The sequence below is a fragment of the Diaphorina citri genome, unplaced genomic scaffold (genome assembly GCF_000475195.1).
Source record: "Diaphorina citri unplaced genomic scaffold, Diaci psyllid genome assembly version 1.1 scaffold365, whole genome shotgun sequence".
Classification (NCBI taxonomy): Eukaryota; Metazoa; Arthropoda; class Insecta; order Hemiptera; family Psyllidae; genus Diaphorina; species Diaphorina citri.
The window spans coordinates 68,382-93,884 of record NW_007377800.1 but is presented as its reverse complement, the minus strand read 5'-3'; the positions used below and the strand labels follow the sequence as shown (position 1 = coordinate 93,884).

Below are 25,503 nucleotides of genomic sequence, written 5' to 3'. Positions count from 1 at the left end.
ATTATTATTATTATTATTATTATTATTATTATTATTATTATTATTATTATTATTATTTTTTACTGAAAGAAAATTTTGTTTGTTAGCTCTATTGGCTACTGGGTGAGGGATTGAAATTTTCATTTCGTGCTTGTTATTGGATGAGAAAGAGCAATTTTTTGTCAGCCTAGTTAGCTTGGTTGGTAGCACGTTTGCCTTGTAAGCACTAGGCCGCGGGTTCGATTCCTGTTCGGGGCGAATGTTTTCCTGCAAACGGATTCGTTCTTAGAATGGGTAGCTTTCTCCTATCCTGTCTTCCTTCTCTCTTCGATTTCGGGACGATAAGACCTTAGCAGTTTAGCAGTCAAACCTCTTCAAAAAAAGTGCTTTCGCCGCTGGCTTCTCCTTTGATATTATTCAATGAAATTTTATTTCATACATGAGCATACTTAGATATTAGAAAACCCTTTGAAGATTTCCTATGTCGTTCATAACTTGATCTTTTGACGATTTGGAAGATATCAAAACTCGAACTTTTGACGTTAAACCCTTGAAAGTGTTATAGGATAAGGAAAGTAAAAATCACAATTTCTTGAAATAACATGTCCACATCTGTTTATATTTAAAGCCTTGAAGATTTCCTATGTCGTTCATAACTTGATCTTTTGACGATTTGGAAGATATCAAAACTCGAACTTTTGACGTTAAACCCTTGAAATTAAGTATTATAGGATAAGGAAAGTAAAAATCACAATTTCTTGAAATAACATGTCCATATCTGTTTATATTTAAAGCAATTTAAGACCGGTTTTAGCGTCACCTATGTTAATCTACGCCGAGCAAGGCCAATAAATGGATGGGTGACTTAAACATTATATTGGAATTTAAAGCAGTTTGTTAACTACATTATTTGTTTCTCTCTTCCAGAATATGGGTCTCAGACAGGAAATGGAGAGATTGAAGAAGGAGAACCTTTCACTCCGCGACAAACTCAGCAAGTTCACGGATCTGCTGTCCTAAAACCGGCCACGGGAAGTGAAGAGGATGCACAATGAAGTAATTTATTCGCAGGTCCTTAGACGAAGTGGCAAGGTTTCGCGATGGGAAATGCAGTATTAAATAAAATAGGTAGGTACATAAATACTGATTTTCTTTAACCAAGATCGAAAAATTCCCGGAGGGACGGGCCCCGCTTGTTATCTTCTTTCGAATTAAAAAAAGTCTTATCAGAAAAAAAAATATAAAATAAAGAAATGAACTTTTTCCTTTAAAAAAAAAATCCTTATCAGAACAAATTGATAAGCTAATTTAATCTAACCAATTCATTCAGCTTTTTTACACACGCACGCTCTCCTAGTGAGGTATATTCTATTCTATTCTAATGTGTCCTTGGTTACCTATTGAATGAATGAACTCGGATTTGATTTTGAATAGGTGATCATTTTTTTGATCAATCGTATTTTCGTTTTTTTTTATACTCTTCGCTTTTACGTCAAAAGACTCAAAAAAGTTTTGAGGTTGCGACCTGATCCGGAGTCCTCAATGAGAATTCTGCCATTCTTCTTCTTCTTCTTCGAAATGCAGTAGGTAGGATCTACCCACAACCACAGATGGAGATTGGGACCGGAGTGACATTCAAAATGGCGAAAATTAAAATGATGGTTATGAAAATGGCGAAGATTAGAATGATATAGTCATCCAAAATGGCAAATATTAGAATGATATAGTAATCTAAAATGACAAAATTATAATTGGTCATCCGAAATGGGCGTAGGTATATTAGCATCACATTGTTATATTCACTATGCAAAATGCTGAAGATTAGAATTATTTTGTCATTAGAATGACAAATATGGCACATTAGAATGACACCGTCATGCAAAATACTGAAGATTAGAATCACGTGTTCTGCAAAATATGGATTAGATTCATATGTCATGTAACATATGGCACATGAGAATGACTCTGTCATAAAAAATGCTAGATTGGAATCATGTCATGTAAAATATGGATTAGATTCATATTGTCCGGCAAAAGTTTTTGCAACCAAATTTAGCGTCCCATTGGACTCTTGAACGTTATTTGACGAAAACTCGATTGAAAAGTTCAATTAACAGGGCGCTAATATTGGTTGCAAAAACTCTCTAATATCTTCTGTTATTAGGGTCTGTTCTCTCATAGATATGATGAAGTTATTTAAAAGTGCAATAGCTTTATTCTTACATTTTGATGGCATCATGAAGTTCACAACGTCCCAATATAATGTACAAGTTTATACATAGAATTATATATTTATTAATTTATTTTCTAGGTTTATTTATAGTAGATAGATTTGGAAGTTTGATTTTTCCTCCATGTACCTTTGTTTTCTTAGATAAAATGTTTTATTTTTTCCAAAAGAATCAAAATTTTCTTCTTCTTTTCTAACAGGTGTCTACGTTATTTTCCAAGGACAAAAACAACGTCATGTTAACCCTGTTTGTTTTTTAGTTGGCAGAGATGAAAAATAATTGTCTATGTTTTCTGTAAATCAAAGGGCGGCTACTCACACTCCAACTGTCTGACAGACCTAGGTTGAACAGACAGTAGCTGTCCTAATGTTCACTTTTCCATTAGAAAATTACCATGATTTTTGGATCGGATGAAAAGGTTGTAAAATCTACGTATGTCACGAAAATTTAGATCCAGACTAAAATAGAATGGGGGACTACAATGAACATTGATGCGTTCTTATTATGAAAATACAAGTGGATTAGGATACCATTACATTTACTTCATATAATTTTAATAGATTGGATTTTAATATTATCTACTGTAGATTACTCATTTAACATAGGTACATAATTTGGTAGGATTTCATTTCATTTGTTTCTAGATTGCTACTTCTTTTTTTACAATTTAGATGTCTTCAAAACTTACCATTAGAATGTATTTTATATTACTCAAATTACCCTTTAATTTATTGACAAATGTATCTCGATTGTGTGTAAGATTCAAACTTGGTGAGTGACTCCCAGAGCTTTTAACAATCCCTTGGGAACTGTATTATGGGCATTATTAGAAGAGCCTAATCACACCGAATGACCTTTCGGACTAGATTCATAAATGGAGGAATTTTTTTCCGTTCTCGGCAATCTTGTGATGAGTGATTTTCCAAGTTTGAACTTTACATTTTAGGTTTTGTTTTGTAATAATTCTATTAAGTTTATTATTTTTAAAATTTTCAAATGAATTTTTTATTGTTAAGTCAGCAAAGTTCTTTCGTCTTGATTAGATACATGAAAAAGTTTTAATTTTACGAATTTTTAAAAATGATTTTTTTTATTTTACAAATACCTACTTGATTTTTTCTTTTTTTATTTTTTGTTATTGTAATTTGTATTTAATTTTATTTATTTTGAACAAGATTTTAAACAAAAGGAAACATACAGAAACATTGTGTTATTTCATATTATTTAAAAGCTGACCAGAGTTGATTTGCTTTTTTATTTTCTCGCTTTTACCCACAGCAGGTTTGAGAGGAGCGTAATTCGTACTTTCTGGACAAATGGTCGCGCAGATATGCACATCAGAGATTTTTCATGGAAGATACCACCTACCCATTTTCCTTCTATGAAGTTCAAATGAAAATCCCAGAGCAGAATGGACAAAAAATCAAAACAATTGAAAATAAGAACAAAGATTTTTAACAGGGTCAATTCAATTTACTTTCACAGTTATATTATTAAATTAATGATTTTACACATTCGAATTTCATGGAAAATAACAAAAAAAAAAGGTGTATTTTTTATTATTAAAACTTAAACTTAATATTAAAAGAAACTGTCCAACAGAGAACCATGTTAATTCATAGTGTACTCTGTCAAAAGTTTCGAGGATTTTTTTTTTTTTTAATGTTTAAGGATTTTGCCTACAAGATAATGTCCTAGCCGGCGATTTTACCAATGGGAGATTTTTTTGCCCTCCAAAAGAAACCGTTTATAAATGATGTTTTCTGTTAAAAAAGTTTTTTTTTTTTTTTTTTTTTTTTTTTAATGTTTAAGGATTTTGCCTACAAGATAATGTCCTAGCCGGCGATTTTACCAATGGGAGATTTTTTTAACTCTTTAAAAACTTATTTAATAGACGATTCTAGATTCAAAGGAGTTGAATGTGTTTTTATTTATTTGCAAACACCTTTAGAATTGTCTACTGAAAGATCCCATTTTTCGGATTAAAATTTCTCCCATTGATGAAACACACCAGTAGTGTTAATTAGATGGGACATCACTTGGGAAAATCAAAATTAGAAACATATGCCATTACAAGATTCATCAAACATTTCTTTACACAACAAATAAAAATCAAGGAATTAGGTAGAAGAAAACAAAAGCAACTACAGCACCAGAAATATACACTCAGTTTAACGAAATTACATGTGCCTTAACTCTCCTTTGTAGGGCTGGGAAAAGCGAGCAACAGATGGTCACCCATCCGGGTACCAACCACGCGCAACGTTACTTAACTTCACATTAAATTGAACCAAATAGCAAAATAAACCTAGACCCTTGATATTAATCTTCAGTGGTCCATCCATTCGGAACAGTTGTTAACGCGCTATCGCTGCTGGTTCTCAGTGGTCAAGGCGCTTGCCTGGTAAACAGGAGGGCGTGGGTTCAATCCCAGCCGAGGTATGGAATTTTATCCTCAACATAATTTGAGAATTTGACCACAATAATAATAGTAGCCTACTGCTGGAGTAAAGGGACTTTTCAGTCCTATGCGAGCAGTATAAATAAGCACTATTATTATTATTAAATCACCAAAAATTCCTTCAAGTGCTGTAGCCCACTTTCGAAGAAAAGGAAAAAAAAATAATAATCAAATCAACAAAAACCTGCACAATGGCACTGAGGGGACAAAACATAAAATAAAAATCACATGATAATTTGAGAATTTGACCACAATAATAATAGTAGCCTACTGCTGGAGTAAAGAGACTTTTCAGTCCTATGCGAGCAGTATAAATAAGAACTATTATTAATATAAGCACTATTATTATTATTAAATCACCAAAAATTCCTTCAAGTGCTGTAGCCACTTTCGAAGAAAAGGAAAAAAAAAAATAATCAAATCAACAAAAACCTGCACAATGGCACTGAGGGGACAAAACATAAAATAAAAATCACATTAAATTCATCACACTCGAATTTAGAAGAACTGCTCTTTCAGATCAGCTTTCCAAAGTCGAGCCGCAAAAACTGCCCTTTTGAGGGCCAAAAAAACTGGACCGATGGAAACCAGAGGAACTGAAACCGATGAAAACTTAAATTCATCACACTCGAATTTAGAAGAACTGCTCTTTCAGATCAGCTTTCCAAAGTCGAGCCGCAAAAACTGCCCTTTTGAGGGCCATAAAAACCGGACCGATGGAAAGGGAAGGAACTGAAACCGATGGAGACCAGAGGAACTAAAACTTTGTCCCCTATTGGAAATGGGTTTACTGTCTCTTCAAAACAGTTGCTCCAATTTTGTTCATCGATCCAGTAACCAAATCCTATTCATTACCTTAAATCTATCTTGGATAAAGATACAAAAAGTAAGCCCAAAAAAGTATGATATTTTTACAATACAAACCAAACATATACATAATCAAAGGGGGGAAGAGAAAAAAAATGCGGATATTTTGGATATGGGAGAAGTTACTTTACTTTCCGTTCAATTGAAATGAAGAAAAAACATACCTTACAGAGAGAGTTCAATGATCAAAATTCATACATGAAGTTAACTACTATACAAGATTACTGCCCAAGACCCTTTTTTTCCATTCCTAATCCTTTGAGACGAGTCTGATAAAGTATCTTGCAAAATAGAAGTCTAGACACTTACATGGGAAAAGTGCGAGAAACGGTTCAATTAGGTGTGTGTACTAACCGTCGTATGTATGAAAGCCAAAGTTAAACTTTAGTTTAACTTAAGAGCGAAAAAAAAATCACCCTTAATGAAAAAACAAAAAAATAATAATAATAATAAACGAAAAAATTATAAATATAGACCCAATGCAGGGCCTTATTCAAAATTCATTAAAAATTCATTTTAAAAATAAATAATTCATAGAAATAGTATCATTAAATATCAGATAAATTCGAGTACCCTACCCAAAAAAAGGACTCGACAAAAAAAGTCAATAGAAAAATCATTTGAGTCATTACTAGGAGTGCAAAAAGTATCACTAAGAAAATATATATAAATATTACCGTGAAAAAACAGTTTGTCCAAAGAGTATATAATAAATTCATATTATTTTTATTTGAAAATAAATAAAAGAGAAAAAAATCTTAATAATATCGAACCTCCAGTTTCTTGATTCTGAAACCTTGCAGATCCAACCAGTAGAGATATGCGCAATTGTGCATCCATGAATCAAAAGGGAAATAACCTTTTTGAAATTTAGTTATTTATACCAAGTGTATCTCCTTAAAAGTTACACAACTTTTTAATATTTGCACATCTCTCTTATTTAGAACTCTTTTGGCAAGTATGATTCTTTACAGTTGAATTGCCAAGGCGTAAGTAAATTGTAGGTATATGAAGGACAAGGAATAATATCGTCTTGCAAAAAATTTCAATATCTTCGGAATAAAATCTTTTCTTTTCAAATTTTTATAATAGTTTGGAATACCCTGGAATCATTCAAATCCTCCTGCAGACTACTGCAGAGTAGTATAGACCTTACAGGCGATGGACAGTATTGCACTAAATCACAGGTGACATGAGCCCCTGCCAGAACAGGACTGAAAAGTTCCGTCGGAAGCATGTTTACATGTCAGCATTGTCATGAAATTTCCACAAAACCGGTAGCATATTGTCATGTATGTACTGATAAATATACGATGGTCCATTTTGGTCCATGGTTGTGGAGGTTAATTAACTCTTCTTCTTTCACTAAACCGTATCCCATTTCTATAGGGGGTCGGCATTTCCTTATTTGAGACGAAGAGGATTGACTCCAGCTTGAGATGAAAATGGTTAGCAATTAACCCAAACATTAAAGCAATTAATCCCAGAGGAAGCCTTGTTTAAGACCAAGAGGGTTAACCCCAGCTTAACAGACTAACCCAGTCATAAAAGGAGATAATCAATTCCAGCAGAAGTCTTGAAGAAGGTTAAGTTAACCCCAGCTTGAGATGAATATGGTTTGTGATTAACGATTAACCCAATCATAAAAGTAGATAATCAATTCCAGCAGTTTAATATTTGCACATCTCTCTTATTTAGAACTCTTTTGGCAAGTATGATTCTTTACAGTTGAATTGCCAAGGCGTAAGTAAATTGTATATGAAGGACAAGGAATAATATCGTCTTGCAAAAATTTTCAATATCTTCGGAATAAAATCTTTTCTTTTCTTTACAGTTGAATTGCCAAGGCGTAAGTAAATTGTAGGTATATGAGGGACAAGGAATAATATCGTCTTGCAAAAAATTTCAATATCTTCGGAATAAAATCTTTTCTTTTCTTTACAGTTGAATTGCCAAGGCGTAAGTAAATTGTAGGTATATGAAGGACAAGGAATAATATCGTCTTGCAAAAAATTTCAATATCTTCGGAATAAAATCTTTTCTTTTCAAATTTTTATAATAGTTTGGAATACCCTGGAATCATTCAAATCCTCCTGCAGACTACTGCAGAGTAGTATAGACCTTACAGGCGATGGACAGTATTGCACTAAATCACAGGTGACATGAGCTCCTGCCAGAACAGGACTGAAAAGTTCCGTCGGAAGCATGTTTACATGTCAGCATTGTCATGAAATTTCCACAAAACCGGTAGCATATTGTCATGTATGTACTGATAAATATACGATGGTTCATTTTGGTCCATGGTTGTGGAGGTTAATTAACTCTTCTTCTTCTTCTTCTTCTTCTTCTTCTTCTTCTTCTTCTTCTTTCACTAAACCGTATCCCATTTCTATAGGGAGTCGGCATTTCCTTATTTGAGACGAAGAGGATTAACTCTAGCTTGAGATGAAAATGGTTAGCAATTAACCCAAACATTAAAGTAATTAATCCCAGAGAAAGCCTTGTTTAAGACGAAGAGGGTTGACCCCAGCTTAACAGACTAACCCAGTCATAAAAGGAGATAATCAATTCCAGCGAAAGCCTTGAAGAAGGTTAAGTTAACCCCAGCTTGAGATGAGGATTAAACCAGGCATGAGATGATTAACACCATATTTGCACATCTCTCTTATTTAGAACTCTTTTGGCAAGTATGATTCTTTACAGTTGAATTGCCAAGGCGTAAGTAAATTGTAGGTAGATGAAGGACAAGGAATAATATCGTCTTGCAAAAAATTTCAATATCTTCGGAATAAAATCTTTTCTTTTCGAATTTTTATAATAGTTTGGAATACCCTGGAATCATTCAAATCCTCCCGTAGACTACTGCAGAGTAGTATAGACCTTACAGGCGACGGACAGTATTGCACTAAATCACAGGTGACATGAGCTCCTGCCAGAACAGGACTGAAAAGTTCCGTCGGAAGCATGTTTACATGTCAGCATTGTCATGAAATTTCCACAAAACCGGTAGCATATTGTCATGTATGTACTAATAAATATACGATGGTTCATTTTGGTCCATGGTTGTGGAGGTTAATTAACTCTGTTCATAGGTCGTCGCGACAAATTTCGAGATCAGAGCTCATTTGTGTGAGAAAATGTGAAAAAAAAATCCCCCAAAAATCAGTTTTTTGATTTTTTGCTTTATGGTTCTCTGGACAAAATTTGCACCACCATTTTCGTGATCCTGCTAAAAAGACCTTTAATTTGATATATAGGTCGACCAGGTTTAGGGGGTCGGCATTTCCTTATTTGAGACGAAGAGGATTGACTCCAGCTTGAGATGAAAATGGTTAGCAATTAACCCAAACATTAAAGTAATTAATCCCAGAGGAAGCCTTGTTTAAGACGAAGAGGGTTAACCCCAGCTTAACAGACTAACCCAGTCATAAAAGTAGATAATCAATTCCAGCGGAAGCCTTGAAGAAGGTTAAGTTAACCCCAGCTTGAGATGAATATGGTTTGTGATTAACCCAATCATAAAAGTAGATAATCAATTCCAGCGGAAGCCTTGAAGAAGGTTAAGTTAACCCCAGCTTGAGATGAGGATTAAACCAGGCATGAGATGATTAACACTGGGGTTGGATCTAGTAGGGTACGTTAGAGAAGAGATAAGACACAGACTCTCCGTTGTGAGTCCGCCTTACTGCTTCTGCAAACATCATGGATACGTCGATACACTGAAAAGAGAAACAAACACTAAATCAATTTGACTGAATTTACACGAAATTTTATGAATAAAAATTCTCATTTTGGAAAGAAAAACTATGTACATTACTTTCCTGACTGTTAGATATAGGATACCTAAGGATTTTTTTAAGAGTTTTGGGAACTGTAACTGCTAAGGTCTTATACGTCGATACACTGAAAAGAGAAACAAACACTAAATCAATTCGACTGAACTTACACGAAATTTTATGAATAAAAATTCTCATTTTGGAAAGAAAAACTATGTACATTACTTTCCTTACTGTTAGATATAGGATACCTAAGGATTTTTTTAAGAGTTTTGGGAGCTGTAACTGCTAAGGTCTTATCGTCCCGAAATTAAAGAGCGATGGACACGTCCCGAAATCAAAGATCTTTTTTGAATGAAATTACTACTGGGATTTAATCTCTTTCTTTTTGTAATTGTTTATTAGAATTAAGATTCTCTGTACCCAGACAGAAACTATTTCCGTGAGGGGAAAGCCTAAAGTACTTGTTGTTCCGTTTATTCTAGCTGTTAAGTACTTTGACCTGACTTGACACACAGTACTTTAGACAAAAACTATACCTACATAGTAAATAATTACACTGAGAAAAAAACTACGGTGCCGGCAGCCTAATCAGATGACTGCCTCGGGAATCTCGACACTATAATAAGGCATTCCAACAGCCTAAATCAGGGGAAGTAACCCAATAATAGAGTTCTTCCACCCTAAACTTGTGGCACCCTGTCACCATTTTTTTCTCAATGTATTTTCTAATTATTATTGGTTCAGTGATCAGAAGAACCCGCAACGAAAAACAGCTCCCACAGAGCCTCAAAAGGCCTTATGAAGCTCAAAATCTATTGAGTAAAGATTGGTTGGGTGTTGAACGTGGTTTCTAAAAAGATCTTTTTTGAATGAAATTACTACTGGGATTTAATCTCTTTCTTTTTGTAATTGTTTATTAGAATTAAGATTCTCTGTACTAAATTTGCCAAATAACGAAATTACAATTACAGGATAGAAAAACGAAAGCAGTTCCGAGAACGAACATCTGTTAAGCTAGCGACTCAGTCGTGAGACTTGGTCGCTAAGATCGGAATGCCACTTTTTTATATAAAAAAAAGATACTTTGTTTTACTTTTAACAGCACAAATCAAAACAATTGAAAATAAGAACAAAGATTTTTAACAGGGTCAATTCAATTTACTTTCACAGTTATATTATTAAATTAATGATTTTACACATTCGAATTTCATGGAAAATAACAAAAAAAAAAGGTGTATTTTTTATTATTAAAACTTAAACTTAATATTAAAAGAAACTGTCCAACAGAGAACCATGTTAATTCATAGTGTACTCTGTCAAAAGTTTCGAGGATTTTTTTTTTTTTTAATGTTTAAGGATTTTGCCTAGAAGATAATGTCCTAGCCGGCGATTTTACCAATGGGAGATTTTTTTAACTCTTTAAAAACTTATTAAATAGACAATTCTAGATTCAAAGGAGTTGAATGTGTTTTTAATTATTTGCAAACACCTTTAGAATTGTCTATTGAATGATCCCATTTTTCGGATTATTAAAATTTCTCCCATTGATGAAACACACCAGTGGTCGGAACGAGAATATCGATATATCGAATCGTATCGGAATTGAAGTATCGATACGAAAAATCGATCGAATCGAAACGAAAGTATCGATTTTTCAAAAAAATCGATTTTATTTTCCCATCCCTTTGGTTACTTACTTCTCAGCAGCATGACATATGGTACCACATGTGTCTGCCATATCATCCACCAGTATGGCTACTCTATCCTTCACATATCCTACGAGTACCATGGATTTTATACTTATGGGTATATTTGGTTACTTATACTTTTAGTTACGGGTATATTTGGTTACTTACTTCTCAGCAGCATGGCATATGGTACCACACGTGTCTGCCATATCATCCACCAGTATGGCTACTCTATCCTTCACATCTCCTACGCATCACTTGGGAAAATCAAAATTAGAAACATATGCCATTACAAGATTCATCAAACATTTCTTTACACAACAAATAAAAATCAAGGAATCAGGTAGAAGAAAACGAAAGCGACTACAGCACAAGAAATATACACTCAGTTTAACGAAATTACATGTGCCTTAACTAGCCTTTGTAGGGCTGGGAAAAGCGAGCAACAGATGGTCACCCATCCGGGTACCAACCACGCGCAACGTTACTTAACTTCACATTAAATTGAACCCAAAAGCAAAATAAACCTAGACCCTTGATATTAATCTTCAGTGGCCCATCCATTGGGAACAGTTGTTAACGCGCTATCGCTGCTGGTTCTCAGTGGTCAAGGCGCTCGCCTGGTAAACAGGAACTTCTTCCTCTCCTTGTGTATCAGAGCGAACTCCACGTTCAGACGGTCTGCTATCGATGTGACCCTGTGGGGAGAGAAAATCAGTCCGAGTTAGTTTTGAATCAAACAAGTTCGGAAGAAAAAATCACATTTCGACTGGTGTAATAACAACAAGCAGGGTCCGTCCCTCCGGGAATTTTTTAGCCCGTAATTTATTCGATCGTGATTAGAGAAAATCAGTACCTATGTACCTACCTAATTTGGTTAATATTCAGTTTATTATCATTCTTGATTTTACTTTCATGTAATGATCTTGTTCAATCAGTACTGACTTTGGACTGACTTTTTTTTTCACTGTACTCACTTTATTAGACAGGAACTTACAAGTATTAGGTAATAATTACGTAAATTTCAACCAAAACTTTCAAAACCTGCTCGAGTGGAATTGCATTATTCTCTTAGCCGAAAACTGGGTTCGATTCCCGGATAAAAGACTAAATTATTTTATGTTACTACCGGGATTTAAACCACAATCCCCTCGCTTGTGAATCCGGCAGCTTAGGAAACTGTAGCCAGCCTAGTTAGCTCAGTTGGATTGCAAATTTAAAAAAAGCCATTTTAATCATCAAAATTTCATCTACATGATGCCGTTTATTTCATTCCTTAATTCCCAGCCGTTTCTCAGATATAAGCGTGGTTCGCAAATCACGAACCACCCTGTATAATAAATTCATATTATTTTTATTTGAATATAAATAAAAGAGAAAAAATCTTAATAATATCGAACCTCCAGTTTCTTGATTCTGAAACCTTGCAGATCCAACCAGTAGAGATATGCGCAATTGTGCATCCATGAATCAAAAGGGAAATAACATTTTTGAAATTTAGTTATTTATACCAAGTGTATCTCCTTAAAAGTTACACAACTTTTTAATATTTGCACATCTCTCTTATTTAGAACTCTTTTGGCAAGTATGATTCTTTACAGTTGAATTGCCAAGGCGTAAGTAAATTGTAGGTACATGAAGGACAAGGAATAAGATCGTCTTGCAAAAATTTTCAATATCTTCGGAATAAAATCTTTTCTTTTCAAATTTTTATAATAGTTTGGAATACCCTGGAATCATCTAAATCCTCCAAATACTACTGCAGAGTAGTATAGACCTTACAGGCGATGGACAGTATTGCACTAAATCACAGGTGACATGAGCCGCGAAGGTTAGAATGATATAGTCATCCAAAATGGCAAATATTAGAATGATATAGTCACCCAAAATGGCAAATATTAGAATGATATAGTAATCTAAAATGACAAAATAATAATTGGTCATCCAAAATGGGCGTATATTAGCATCACATTGTTATATTCACTATGCAAAATGCTGAAGATTAGAATTATTTTGTCATTAGAATGACAATATGGCACATTAGAATGACACCGTCACGCAAAATACTGAAGATTAGAATCACGTGTTATGCAAAATATGGATTAGATTCATATTGTCATGTAACATATGGCACATGAGAATGACTCTGTCATAAAAAATGCTAGATTAGAATCATGTCATGTAAAATATGGATTAGATTCATATTGTCCGGCAAAAGTTTTTGCAACCAAATCATATTGTCATGTAACATATGGCACATGAGAATGACTCTGTCATAAAAAATGCTAGATTAGAATCATGTCATGTAAAATATGGATTAGTCCGGCAAAAGTTTTTGCAACCAAAATTAGCGTCCCTAATTGGACTCTTGAACGTTATTTGACGAAAACTCGATTGAAAAGTTCAATTAACGGGACGCTAATATTGGTTGCAAAAACTCTCTAATATCTTCTGTTATTAGGGTCTGTTCTCTCATATATATGATGAAGTTATTTAAAAGTGCAATAGCTTTATTCTTACATTTTGATGGCATCATGAAGTTCACAACGTCCCAATATAATGTACAAGTTTATACATAGAATTATATATTTATTAATTTATTTTCTAGGTTTATTTATAGTAGATAGATTTGGAAGTTTGATTTTTCCTCCATGTACCTTTGTTTTCTTAGATAAAATGTTTTATTTTTTCCAAAAGTGCAATAGCTTTATTCTTACATTTTGATGGCATCATGAAGTTCACAACGTCCCAATATAATGTACAAGTTTATACATAGAATTATATCTATATTTATTAATTTATTTTCTAGTTTTATTTATAGTAGATAGATTTGGAAGTTTGATTTTTCCTTCATGTACCTTTGTTTTCTTAGATAAAATGTTTTAGTTTTTCCAAACGAATCAAAATTTTCTTCTTCTTTTCTAACAGGTGTCTACGTTATTTTCCAAGGACAAAAACAACGTCATGTTAACCCTGTTTGTTTTTTAGTTGGCAGAGATGAAAAATAATTGTCTATGTTTTCTGTAAATCAAAGGGCGGCTACTCACACTCCAACTGTCTGACAGACCTAGGTTGGAGTTGGACAGACAGTCCGGGCGTGTGTAGCTGTCCTAATGTTCACTTTTCCATTGGAAAATTACTTTTCTAACAGGTGTCTACGTTATTTTCCAAGGACAAAAACAACGTCATGTTAACCCTGTTTGTTTTTTAGTTGGCAGAGATGAAAAATTGTCTATGTTTTCTGTGAATCAAAAGGCGGCTACTCACACTCCAACTGTCTGACAGACCTAGGTTGAACAGACAGTAGCTGTCCTAATGTTCACTTTTCCATTAGAAAATTACCATGATTTTTGGATCGGATGAAAAGGTTGTAAAATCTACGTATGTCACGAAAATTTAGATCCAGACTAAAATAGAATGGGGGACTACAATGAACATTGATGCGTTCTTATTATGAAAATACAAGTGGATTAGGATACCATTACATTTACTTCATATAATTTTAATAGATTGGATTTTAATATCACTGTAGATTACTCATTTAACATAGGTACATAATTTGGTAGGATTTCATTTCATTTGTTTCTAGATTGCTACTTCTTTTTTTACAATTTAGATGTCTTCAAAACTTACCATTAGAATGTATTTTATATTACTCAAATTACCCTTTAATTTATTGACAAATGTATCTCGATTGTGTGTAAGATTCAAACTTGGTGAGTGACTCCCAGAGCTTTTAACAATCCCTTGGGAACTGTATTATGGGCATTATTAGAAGAGCCTAATCACACCGAATGACCTTTCGGACTAGATTCATAAATGGAGGAATTTTTTTCCGTTCTCGGCAATCTTGTGATGAGTGATTTTCCAAGTTTGAACTTTACATTTCCTTGAGACTATGCTTAGCACGAACTTAAGAGCCAGCATTTTGTTCATAAATATGGGTGTTAGGCTCATCTTATAAGAACATTAAATATAATGCATCCGATTTCTTTGTTGGCAAATACTGACGTAAGGTATGTTATAATTACCAAAATGAGGTTTGTAATAATTACCCTGATTTTCGTGCAGTCTTTCATGTGTCCATCCTGAGGGATTGTGTTAGTGACCACCACAGCTTCGAAGCAAGCATTGTTTATCCTGTTGATAGCAGGACCAGAGAATATGCCATGGGTCAGAATGGCATACACCTTTGTAGCGCCCGCTTCCATTAATCTACAGGAGAGAGAACAAAACATAATGAAACCAGTGGTACAGTGAACTGTAGAATTCACTTGCAAAAAAAAGGGCCGATTCACCACGAAATGCAGTAGGTAGGATCTACCCACAACCACAGATGGAGATTGGGACCGGAGTGACATTCAAAATGGCGAAAATTAAAATGATGGTCATGGAAAATGGCGAAGGTTAGAATGATATAGTCATCCAAAATGGCAAATATTAGAATGATATAGTCACCCAAAATGGCAAATATTAGAATGATATAGTCACCCAAAATGGCAAATATTAGAATGATATAGTCATCCAAAATAGCAAATATTAGAATGATATAGTAATCTAAAATGACAAAATTAAAATTGGTCATCCAAAATGGGCGTATATTAGCATCACATTGTTATATTCACTATGCAAAATGCTGAATCCTTGAGACTATGCTTAGCACGAACTTAAGAGCCAGCATTTTGTTCATAAATATGGGTGTTAGGCTCATCTTATAAGAACATTAAATAGAATGCATCCGATTTCTTTGTTGGCAAATAGTGACGTAAGATATGTGATAATTGTAGACCTGACAAGCGGAACTGATCAGGTGTACCGGTCAGGTCTACCTGATAGTGAGTGGCGGGCCTAAGAATGTTGAGATGCTAGTATTGCTGTACTCGGAGACATTTGTTGCAATATTCACAATATTGTACTAATTATTAAACTCCGCCTACAGTAAATAATAAACAGCAGAGAAATCATAGTATTTACGATTTATTATTTTCCAACTTTCTGTTTTTTCTTCCCCAAAAAACAATTTGATGCAACTGACCCATTTGAGCTTTCTCCTAAAAAGAAAACAGCATTTTCGAGCAACTTACCCTTCTGAACTTCTCAGAGCTACATGCAACCCTTCACCCCCACCCTATGAATCCATCGTATGAATTTCGTATTTCGTGCATTCAAAAAATATCGGGGGCCAAAAGACAGGAGGGGCGTTATTTGAGGGAAATTGACATGCAGAAATAGTCTGGACATCTTGAAGTTTGAAGGTATAATACAGAATAATGTCCACACCATTTCGATTGATATTTACCCAAACTATTTACAAAACCTTTAGGAGATAATCCGCACCGGGCGGGAATCGAACCCGCGACCTATTTAATTAAAACTGATTCTTTAGTGTTTTATGCGAAAAGGGCATCAGTAGAGGAACACTCGTATTTTTGACATGCAAACAATATGGGAAAATTCAAGACGATAACCGTAACGTCTTCAAAACTTTGAAGTTACTAACGTCAAAAATGTAGTATTCATTTTTGAAAAAGGTTACAAACGTAAAGTCTATTTTTCTATAAAGGGCAGAGTTTTTAGTTCGAAAAGCAGCTGAAAACGAAAAAAACTCAAAATGTTATTTTTGTTGAGGCAGAAAGGAAAACAGAAAAATTCACACAGAAATGTCATGGTAGCTATAACAACAGGATGGGGGGGTTGGGGGTGGTTACGTCAAGAACAAATAATAGCGAACGTCATTGGGAAGGAGGAATGGAGGGGAAAATTTCTACGGCCCGGGAGGGGTAAGGAGGAGGGGGAATAGGATAAAGGTAACGGTGAAGGCACAATGGAATTCCATACCTCGGCTGGGATTGAACCCACGCCCTCCTGTTTACCAGGCGAGCGCCTTGACCACTACACCACCGAGGTAGGTAGATAAGTATTAATGAGCAGTCATAAAGTAAAATACGTGGATTGTTAAGATGCAGATTTTATTGGTTTATTTGAACGTACATTTTGCTTGTAATTCATCTTTGGTTTCACCGACTGGGGATTTCTGAAAATCGTAAAAACCGGGGAATTTCGCAATCGAAGGCTTGGGATATAAGAAAGGTCTGAACCTACTTGGGCCTTTATTTGTGTAAAACGATACACCTTTGTAGCGCCCGCTTCCATTAATCTACAGGAGAGAGAACAAAACATAATGAAACCAGTGGTACAGTGAACTGTAGAATTCTCTCACAAAAAAAGGGCCAATTCACCAGAAAATTTAATGAGCCTTCTGGCACACAATACAGTTACACAGACAGTTCGAAATACTTCAAGATACTGTTAAAATAAATCCGCGCCTATCCAAGAACGGAAAATTCTGAACCACAAAATTTAATGAGCCTTCTGGCACACAATACAGTTACACAGACAGTTCGAAATACTTCAAGATACTGTTAAAATAAATCCGCGACTATCCAAGAACGGAAAATTCTGATGAAATTTCCGCTCCGGCTGGGATTCGAACCCAGCACATTTTTGGGAGTTAGTGCTCTTAACTCCTCGACCACAGTCAAAATGAACTTTCCGAAATTCTAAATGAATCTGGAAATAGTGTGAAAATACCAGAAAATAGCAAAGAAATATTCAACATGAAAAAAGCTGTGAAAATAAGAGAAGTCAATAGATTAACATATTCATAAACATGATTGTGAATAAGTCACCTACATCGCCTTCAAAACCAAACATACCATACATGTTTTCCTCCAAAACCACTGATTCCTGACCATAACCAGAACCAAACATATCATGTATGTAACAGAGCGCCCTAAAACTCATGTAGACTGAACAGACCCTGTCACAAAGTTTCACACGAACGACCAACCCTAACCTTATTCAGCCATCCTGAATTCGTACAACCTAAAACCACTCTTATAAATCCGTACGCCCCGCTTTTACAGATTGCACAACCTGAAGCTCACATAAATGCGTACACCCTGAAACCACAAATATAAATCCGTACGCCCTAAAACCGCTCTTACAGATCCGTTCAGTATTGAGCTCATTTTGTCGTACGAGTGCGAAATTTCCGCACTCCTTCAATACCTTACAGCTTACAATATTACTCATACTTATGGGTATATTTGGTTACTTATACTTATAGTTACGGGTATATTTGGTTACTTACTTCTCAGCAGCATGACATATGGTACCACAAGTGTCTGCCATATCATCCACCAGTATGGCTACTCTATCCTTCACATCTCCTACGAGTACCATGGATTTTATACTTATGGGTATATTTGGTTACTTATACTTATAGTTACGGGTATATTTGGTTACTTACTTCTCAGCAGCATGACATATGGTACCACACGTGTCTGCCATATCATCCACCAGTATGGCTACTCTATCCTTCACATCTCCTACGAGTACCATGGATTTTATACTTATGGGTATATTTGGTTACTTATACTTATAGTTACGGGTATATTTGGTTACTTACTTCTCAGCAGCATGACATATGGTACCACACGTGTCTGCCATATCATCCACCAGTATGGCTACTCTATCCTTTCGCCAGGGCGGGCCGCGGATGGGGTAGGTATTACGGTACGCTATCACGAACCAGCGAGGGAGGGGGGATGAGGGGAGGGCGTATATTTGTTTCGACTTACCGTCTGTAATCTTTCGAGATTGTTGCTCTGAAAACAGAATCGAAAGACAACGCGACAATAAGTCGAACAGGTACAGGTTTATCTGGCAGTCCAGAAGCTTACCAAGTCGAGAAGTCTCCGGCACATTGGAAGCGTAGTCCCACGACTTTGAGCGACGTTTAATCGTACGATGCGCCTGAAAATTCAAACCTATGAGAATGATAGAGACCTCTCTCTCACACACACTGGAGTCTCGCGAGGTCTCCTAGAGTGTGAGTTCTGTATCATTCTCATAGGTTTGGATTTTCAGGAGGCATCGCGCTACTAAGGCGCAATGCACACTAGTGAAACGCGTTGCATGAAACACTTTTCACGAAACCTGTACATTATGTTAACACAGAGCAGTGCACATTAGTGAAACTGAGTTTCATGTAACTCACTGTGCATTGACAGATGAAACACGTTTCATGAAACGCGTTTCACTAGTGTGCATTGCGCCTGAAATTCGCGCGACTACTCTTCAAATGTACAGTTATCAAGGCGGTTATTACGTGTAGCACGAGCCCAGGATAATCTCAATCCACAGATCAGCTGACTTGGTAAGCCCTGCTGTAACTCGAATAGATTATAATGGTAAGGTGCGTTTTTCTCACGTATAAGTTGGTAGGTAGCACAAGTTATCAAGGTATGACCGGATAGTGGACAGGTATACGAGTATGATTGAAGGCTGGTGAAGGAAAATGTGAAGAAGTATATGAACGGCGAATTGAGGAATTAGAAAGCAGGGCCTCCGTTCAATGACCAACGGGTATTGTCGGACAAAAGGTATATGAATATGAATTATGAGTAGTAAGTATGTCATTTATGACACACAATCAAGTTTTTTTTCTGTTTTCTTTCTTCCTCTTTTGTCAATGCTTAATTTTCGCTAGGCGTCTTGTCTGCCTAATAATGTTTTATAGGTCAAAGAGAATGGCTTTGACTTTGACCTTGTGTGTGTATGCAATAAAGTATAAAGCACGGTCGACTTTGTGTACTTCCGAAAAGTTTTTGCATCTTGGGGAGACGGGAACATTTCACTTTGGAAGAGGGGCTGGGGAGCATATTGCTTGTACTTTCTTTACATTTTAGGTTTTGTTTTGTAATAATTCTATTAAGTTTATTATTTTTAAAATTTTCAAATGAATTTTTTATTGTTAAGTCAGCGAAGTTCTTTCGTCTTGATTATTATTTTTAAAATTTTCAAATGAATTTTTTATTGTTAAGTCAGCAAAGTTCTTTCGTCTTGATTAGATACATGAAAAAGTTTTAATTTTACGAATTTTTAAAAATGATTTTTTTTATTTTACAAATACCTACTTGATTTTTTCTTTTTTTATTTTTTGTTATTGTAATTTGTATTTAATTTTATATATTTTGAACAAGATTTTAAACAAAAGGAAACATACAGAAACATTGTGTTATTTCATATTATTTAAAAGCTGACCAGAGTTGATTTGCTTTTTTATTTTCTCGCTTTTACCCACAGCAGCTTTGAGAGGAGCGTAATTCGTACTTTCTGGACAAATAGTCGCGCAGATATGAGCATCAGAGATTTTTCATGGAAGATACCACCTACCTACCTACCTACCCAATTTCCTTCTATGAAGTTCAAATGAAAATCCCAGAGCAGAATGAACAAAAAATCAAAACAGAATTGAAAATAAGAACAAAGATTTTTAACAGGGTCAATTCAATTTACTTTCACAGTTATATTATTAAATTAATGATTTTACACATTCGAATTTCATGGAAAATAACAAAAAAAAAAGGTGTATTTTTTATTATTAAAACTTAAACTTAATATTAAAAGAAACTGTCCAACAGAGAACCATGTTAATTCATAGTGTACTCTGTCAAAAGTTTCGAGGATTTTTTTTTTTTTTAATGTTTAAGGATTTTGCCTACAAGATAATGTCCTAGCCGGCGATTTTACCAATGGGAGATTTTTTTAACTCTTTAAAAACTTATTTAATAGACGATTCTAGATTCAAAGGAGTTGAATGTGTTTTTATTTATTTGCAAACACCTTTAGAATTGTCTACTGAAAGATCCCATTTTTCGGATTAAAATTTCTCCCATTGATGAAACACACCAGTAGTGTTAATTAGATGGGACATCACTTGGGAAAATCAAAATTAGAAACATATGCCATTACAAGATTCATCAAACATTTCTTTACACAACAAATAAAAATCAAGGAATTAGGTAGAAGAAAACAAAAGCAACTACAGCACCAGAAATATACACTCAGTTTAACGAAATTACATGTGCCTTAACTCTCCTTTGTAGGGCTGGGAAAAGCGAGCAACAGATGGTCACCCATCCGGGTACCAACCACGCGCAACGTTACTTAACTTCACATTAAATTGAACCCAAAAGCAAAATAAACCTAGACCCTTGATATTAATCTTCAGTGGCCCATCCATTGGGAACAGTTGTTAACGCGCTATCGCTGCTGGTTCTCAGTGGTCAAGGCGCTCGCCTGGTAAACAGGAGGAGGGTGGGGTTCAATCCGCCAGGCCCGAGGTATGTGGAATTTTTTATCCTCAACATAATTTGAGAATTTGACCCACAATAATAATAGTAGGCCTACTGCTGGAGTAAAAGAGACTTTTCAGTCCTATGCGAGCAGTAGTTTATTATTAATAAGCACTATTATTTATTATTAAATCACCAAAATTCCCTTCAAGTTGCTGTAGCCCACTTTCGAGGGGGGGGGGGGGGGGAAGAGAAAAAAAATTGCGGATATTTTAGATATGGGAGAAGTTACTTTACTTTCCGTTCAATTGAAATGAAGAAAAAACATACTTTACAGAGAGAGAGTTCAATGATCAAAATTCATAAATGAAGTTAACTACTATACAAGATTACTGCCCAAGACCCTTTTTTTCCATTCCTAATCCTTTGAGACGAGTCTAATAAAGTATCTTGCAAAATAGAAGCCTAGACACTTACATGGGGAAAAGTGCGAAAAACGGTTCCATTAGGTATACTAAGGTACACCAACTGGTCAAATTGTTCCAGCAAGGCAAGTTCATTCTGATCACTGAGTTCACACGAAAAAAAAAAAATCACCCTTAATGGAAAAAAAAAATCTTCTTCTCCAAAACAGTTGCTCCAATTTTGTTCATCGATCCAGTAACCAAGTCCTATTCATTACCTTAAATCTATCTTGGATAAAGATACAAAAAGCAAGCCCAAAAATGTATGATATTTTTACAATACAAACCAAACAAACAATCAAGGGGGGGGGAAGAGAAAAAAATTGCGGATATTTTGGATATGGGAGAAGTTACTTTACTTTCCGTTCAGTTGAAATGAAGAAAAAACATACTTTACAGAGAGAGAGTTCAATGATCAAAATTCATACATGAAGTTAACTACTATACAAGATTACTGCCCAAGACCCTTTTGTTTCCTTTCCTAATCCTTTGAGACGAGTCTAATAAAGTATCTTGCAAAATAGAAGTCTAGACACTTACATGGGAAAAGTGGGAAAAAACGGTTCAATTAGGTATACTAAGGTACACCAACTGGTCAAATTGTTCAAGCAAGGCAAGTTCATTCTGATCACTGAGTTCACACGAAAAAAAAATCACCCTTAATGGAAAAAAAAAATCTGATTTCTCATTAAATATCAGTTCACACGAAAAAAAAATCACCCTTAATGAAAAAACAAAAAAATAATAATAATAATAAACGAAAAAATTATAAATATAGACCCAATGCAGGGCCTTATTCAAAATTCATTAAAAATTCATTTTAAAAATAAATAATTCATAGAAATAGTATCATTAAATATCAGATAAATTCGAGTCCCCTACCCAAAAAAGGACTCGACAAAAAAAGTCAATAGAAAAATCATTTGAGTCATTACTAGGAGTGCAAAAAGTATCACTAAGAAAATATATATAAATATTACCGTGAAAAAAACAGTTTGTCCAAAGCGACCAGGTTTGGATAAGTCCTTCCATGGGAACAGACAGAGTGATAGACAGACGACACCGAAGCGAATACAATAGTCCGTCCCTTATAGTACGTTTTTATTACTATTGTAATAATAAAGGAAGGACGGACTAAAAACCTACAGACGAATAAGTTGCCAACAGAGGTCGCACCACCTAGTTAGTTCGGAGGGTAGCACGTCTATTTTTCAAGCGCTAGGTGGCTTGTTTGATTCCCGCCCGGGACGAAATCTATCGTTAAGAAACAAGGGGCTTCGTTCTCAGAACGGCTGGGGTTCTCCTATCCTGTACTCATCCTCTCGTTGATTTCGGGACGATAAGAATCATATCGAAAGTAGGTCGTACGCGCCGCTCCATAATCTATACCCAAATGCACCCAAGCAGACCTTCTTGAGGCAAATGAGAAAGACTTACTTCTCAGCAGCATGACATATGGTACCACACGTGTCTGCCATATCATCCACCAGTATGGCTACTCTATCCTTTACATCTCCTACAAGTACCATGGAGGCTACCTCGTTGGCCTTCTTCCTCTCCTTGTGTATCAGAGCGAACTCCACGTTCAGACGGTCTGCTATCGATGTGACCCTGTGGGGAGAGAAAATCAGTCCGCGTTAGTTTTGAATCAAACAAGTTCGGAAGAATAAATCACATTTCGACTGGTGTAATAACAAAGCTGTGGGTCCGTCCCTCCGGGAATTTTTTAGCCCCTAGTTTATTCGATCGTGATTAAAGAAAATCAGTACCTATGTACCTAATTTGTTTAATATTCAGTTTATTATTATTCTTGATTTGATTTTTTGATTTTACTTTCATGTAATGATTTAAAATCAAGACTAGAGCCCGTTCTCCCTTTATTCCCAATATAAGGTTTAAGTCACCCATCCATTTATTGGCCTTGCTCGGCGTAGCTTAACATAGGTGACGCTAAAACCGGTCTTAACGACTGAAGTGTTATCTAAAACTTTCTCGCTTCGAGTTCATAGGTCGTCGCGACAAATTTCGAGATCAGAGCTCATTTGTGTGAGAAAATGTGAAAAAAAAATCCCCCAAAAATCAGTTTTTTGATTTTTTGCTTTATGGTTCTCTGGACAAAATTTGCACCACCATTTTCGTGATCCTGCTAAAAAGACCTTTAATTTGATATATAGGTCGACCAGGTTTGGATAAGTCCTTCCATGGGAACAGACAGAGTGATAGACAGACGACACCGAAGCGAATACAATAGTCCGTCCCTTATACGTTTTTATTACTATTGTAATAATAAAGGAAGGACGGACTAAAAACCTACAGACGAATGAGTTGCCAACAGAGGTCGCCCCACCAGCCTAGTTAGTTTGGAGGGTAGCACGTCTATTTTTTTAAGCGCTAGGTGGCTGGCCCGTTCTCCCTTTATTCCCAATATATTGTTTAAGTCACCCATCCATTTATTAGCCTTCCTCGGCGTAGCTTAACATAGGTAACGCTTGACGAAATCTATCGTTAAGAAACAAGGGGCTTCGTTCTCAGAACGGCTGGGGTTCTCCTATCCTGTACTCATCCTCTCGTTGATTTCGGGACGATAAGAATCATATCGAAAGTAGGTCGTACGCGCCGCTCCGTAATCTTTACCCAAATGCACCCAAGCAGACCTTCTTGAGGCAAATGAGAAAGCGATCTACGTCTCCAACTTCTAGAGGAGAAAAATCTGATGAGGAGGAAGAGGACACAGAAAATCAAACTCAACCCAAATGCATAATGCATATACTCTATTCTATTACAACAAGTAAACTCCTCATTAAGGGGTTTACTTATCGTATCATATTATCTATTTCTATTGGGTAATTGAGGAGGAAGAGGACACGGAAACTCAAACTCAACCCAAATGCATAATGCATATACTCTATTACGATAAGTAAACTCCTCATTAAGGGCTTTACTTATCGTATTAGGTATCAGGTATCATATTATTTATTTCTATTAGGTATCCTCTCCAGAGATTCACCTGGTAGCTCTTCTACTCACCGCTTGGCACCGCCAGCGTCGGGGGACACGATGATGCTGTTCTTCCACTCGGGGATGTTCTCCTTGATCCACTTCAACACGGCAGGTTCCGCGTACAAATTGTCTACGGGAATGTCGAAGAACCCCTGGATCTGAGAGGCATGCAGGTCCATGGTGATGATGTGGTCCGCGCCTGCCACCGAGAGCATGTTGGCCACCAGCTTGGCGGAGATGGGAGCACGACTCTGTGAATGCGCGACAGAAGGGGTGGGCCCCGGGGGGAAAGGTCGGGTAAGTATTCAGAAGCCACGACAATGAAAAGAAAGCCCCTTTATGTGTTTAACCTAACCCTATAACACTGGTCACTGCTCAAATTGTGAAAGCTCCTTTTTGCGTTTAACCTAACTTTATAATTATACTGATCACTGCTCATTTGTGACAGCTCCTTTTTGTATCAATTTCCCATTGACGTGACTTCTGAGCAAATACCACAGGTAACCCGTGAGGGGGAAAAACTCTTTATACATTGTTGCAGAAGCTCTCGTCTTGGGGCTCAAGTTGTATGAACCATTGAACTAACTGTAACTATCTATTGCACCCAATAAGTCCAGCTAAGGCCAGCCACTCACTATAACCCGTGAGGGGGAAAAACTCTTTATACATTGTTGCAGAAGCTCTCGTCTTGGGGCTCAAGTTGTATGAACCATTGAACTAACTGTAGCTATCTATTGCACCAAATAAGTCCAGCTAAGGCCAGCCACTCACTATCAGGTACACCAGATTAGGTCTACCCCTGTTAGGTCTACCAGAAAGTGTGTGTGCTCATCAGGTATCTGGTAGACCTGACCACTCACTATCAGGTACACCAGATTAGGTCTACGCCTGT

At 35.8% G+C, this 25,503-nt stretch overlaps 1 protein-coding gene and 1 long non-coding RNA gene across 6 annotated transcripts in view; one reads left to right on the top strand and one right to left on the bottom strand.

Annotated features, from left to right (window-relative positions):
* Positions 1-1,560: 1,560 nt before the first annotated feature.
* Positions 1,561-14,789, top strand: LOC113466948. Of its 2 annotated transcripts, none has more exons than XR_003391186.1 (2): positions 1,561-2,409; positions 14,157-14,789. It is a non-coding gene; the product is annotated as an uncharacterized LOC113466948 (long non-coding RNA). The 2 variants fall into 2 exon arrangements; XR_003391187.1 differs by lacking the exon at positions 1,561-2,409 and adding an exon at positions 13,760-13,933.
* LOC103508076 (ribose-phosphate pyrophosphokinase 2) overlaps positions 8,815-25,503 on the bottom strand; it is a 39,733-nt gene continuing 23,044 nt past the window's right edge. For all 4 annotated transcript variants that reach the window (XM_026822788.1, XM_017443602.2, XM_026822787.1 and 1 more), the window contains 5 exons: positions 24,639-24,862; positions 23,138-23,222; positions 18,318-18,406; positions 15,061-15,220; positions 8,815-9,257 (listed from right to left, as the gene is read on the bottom strand). In XM_026822788.1, coding sequence (XP_026678589.1) covers positions 9,165-9,257; positions 15,061-15,220; positions 18,318-18,406; positions 23,138-23,222; positions 24,639-24,862 — 651 coding nt within the window. In that variant the 3' untranslated portion in view covers positions 8,815-9,164. The remainder of the gene's footprint in view (positions 9,258-15,060; positions 15,221-18,317; positions 18,407-23,137; positions 23,223-24,638; positions 24,863-25,503) is intronic.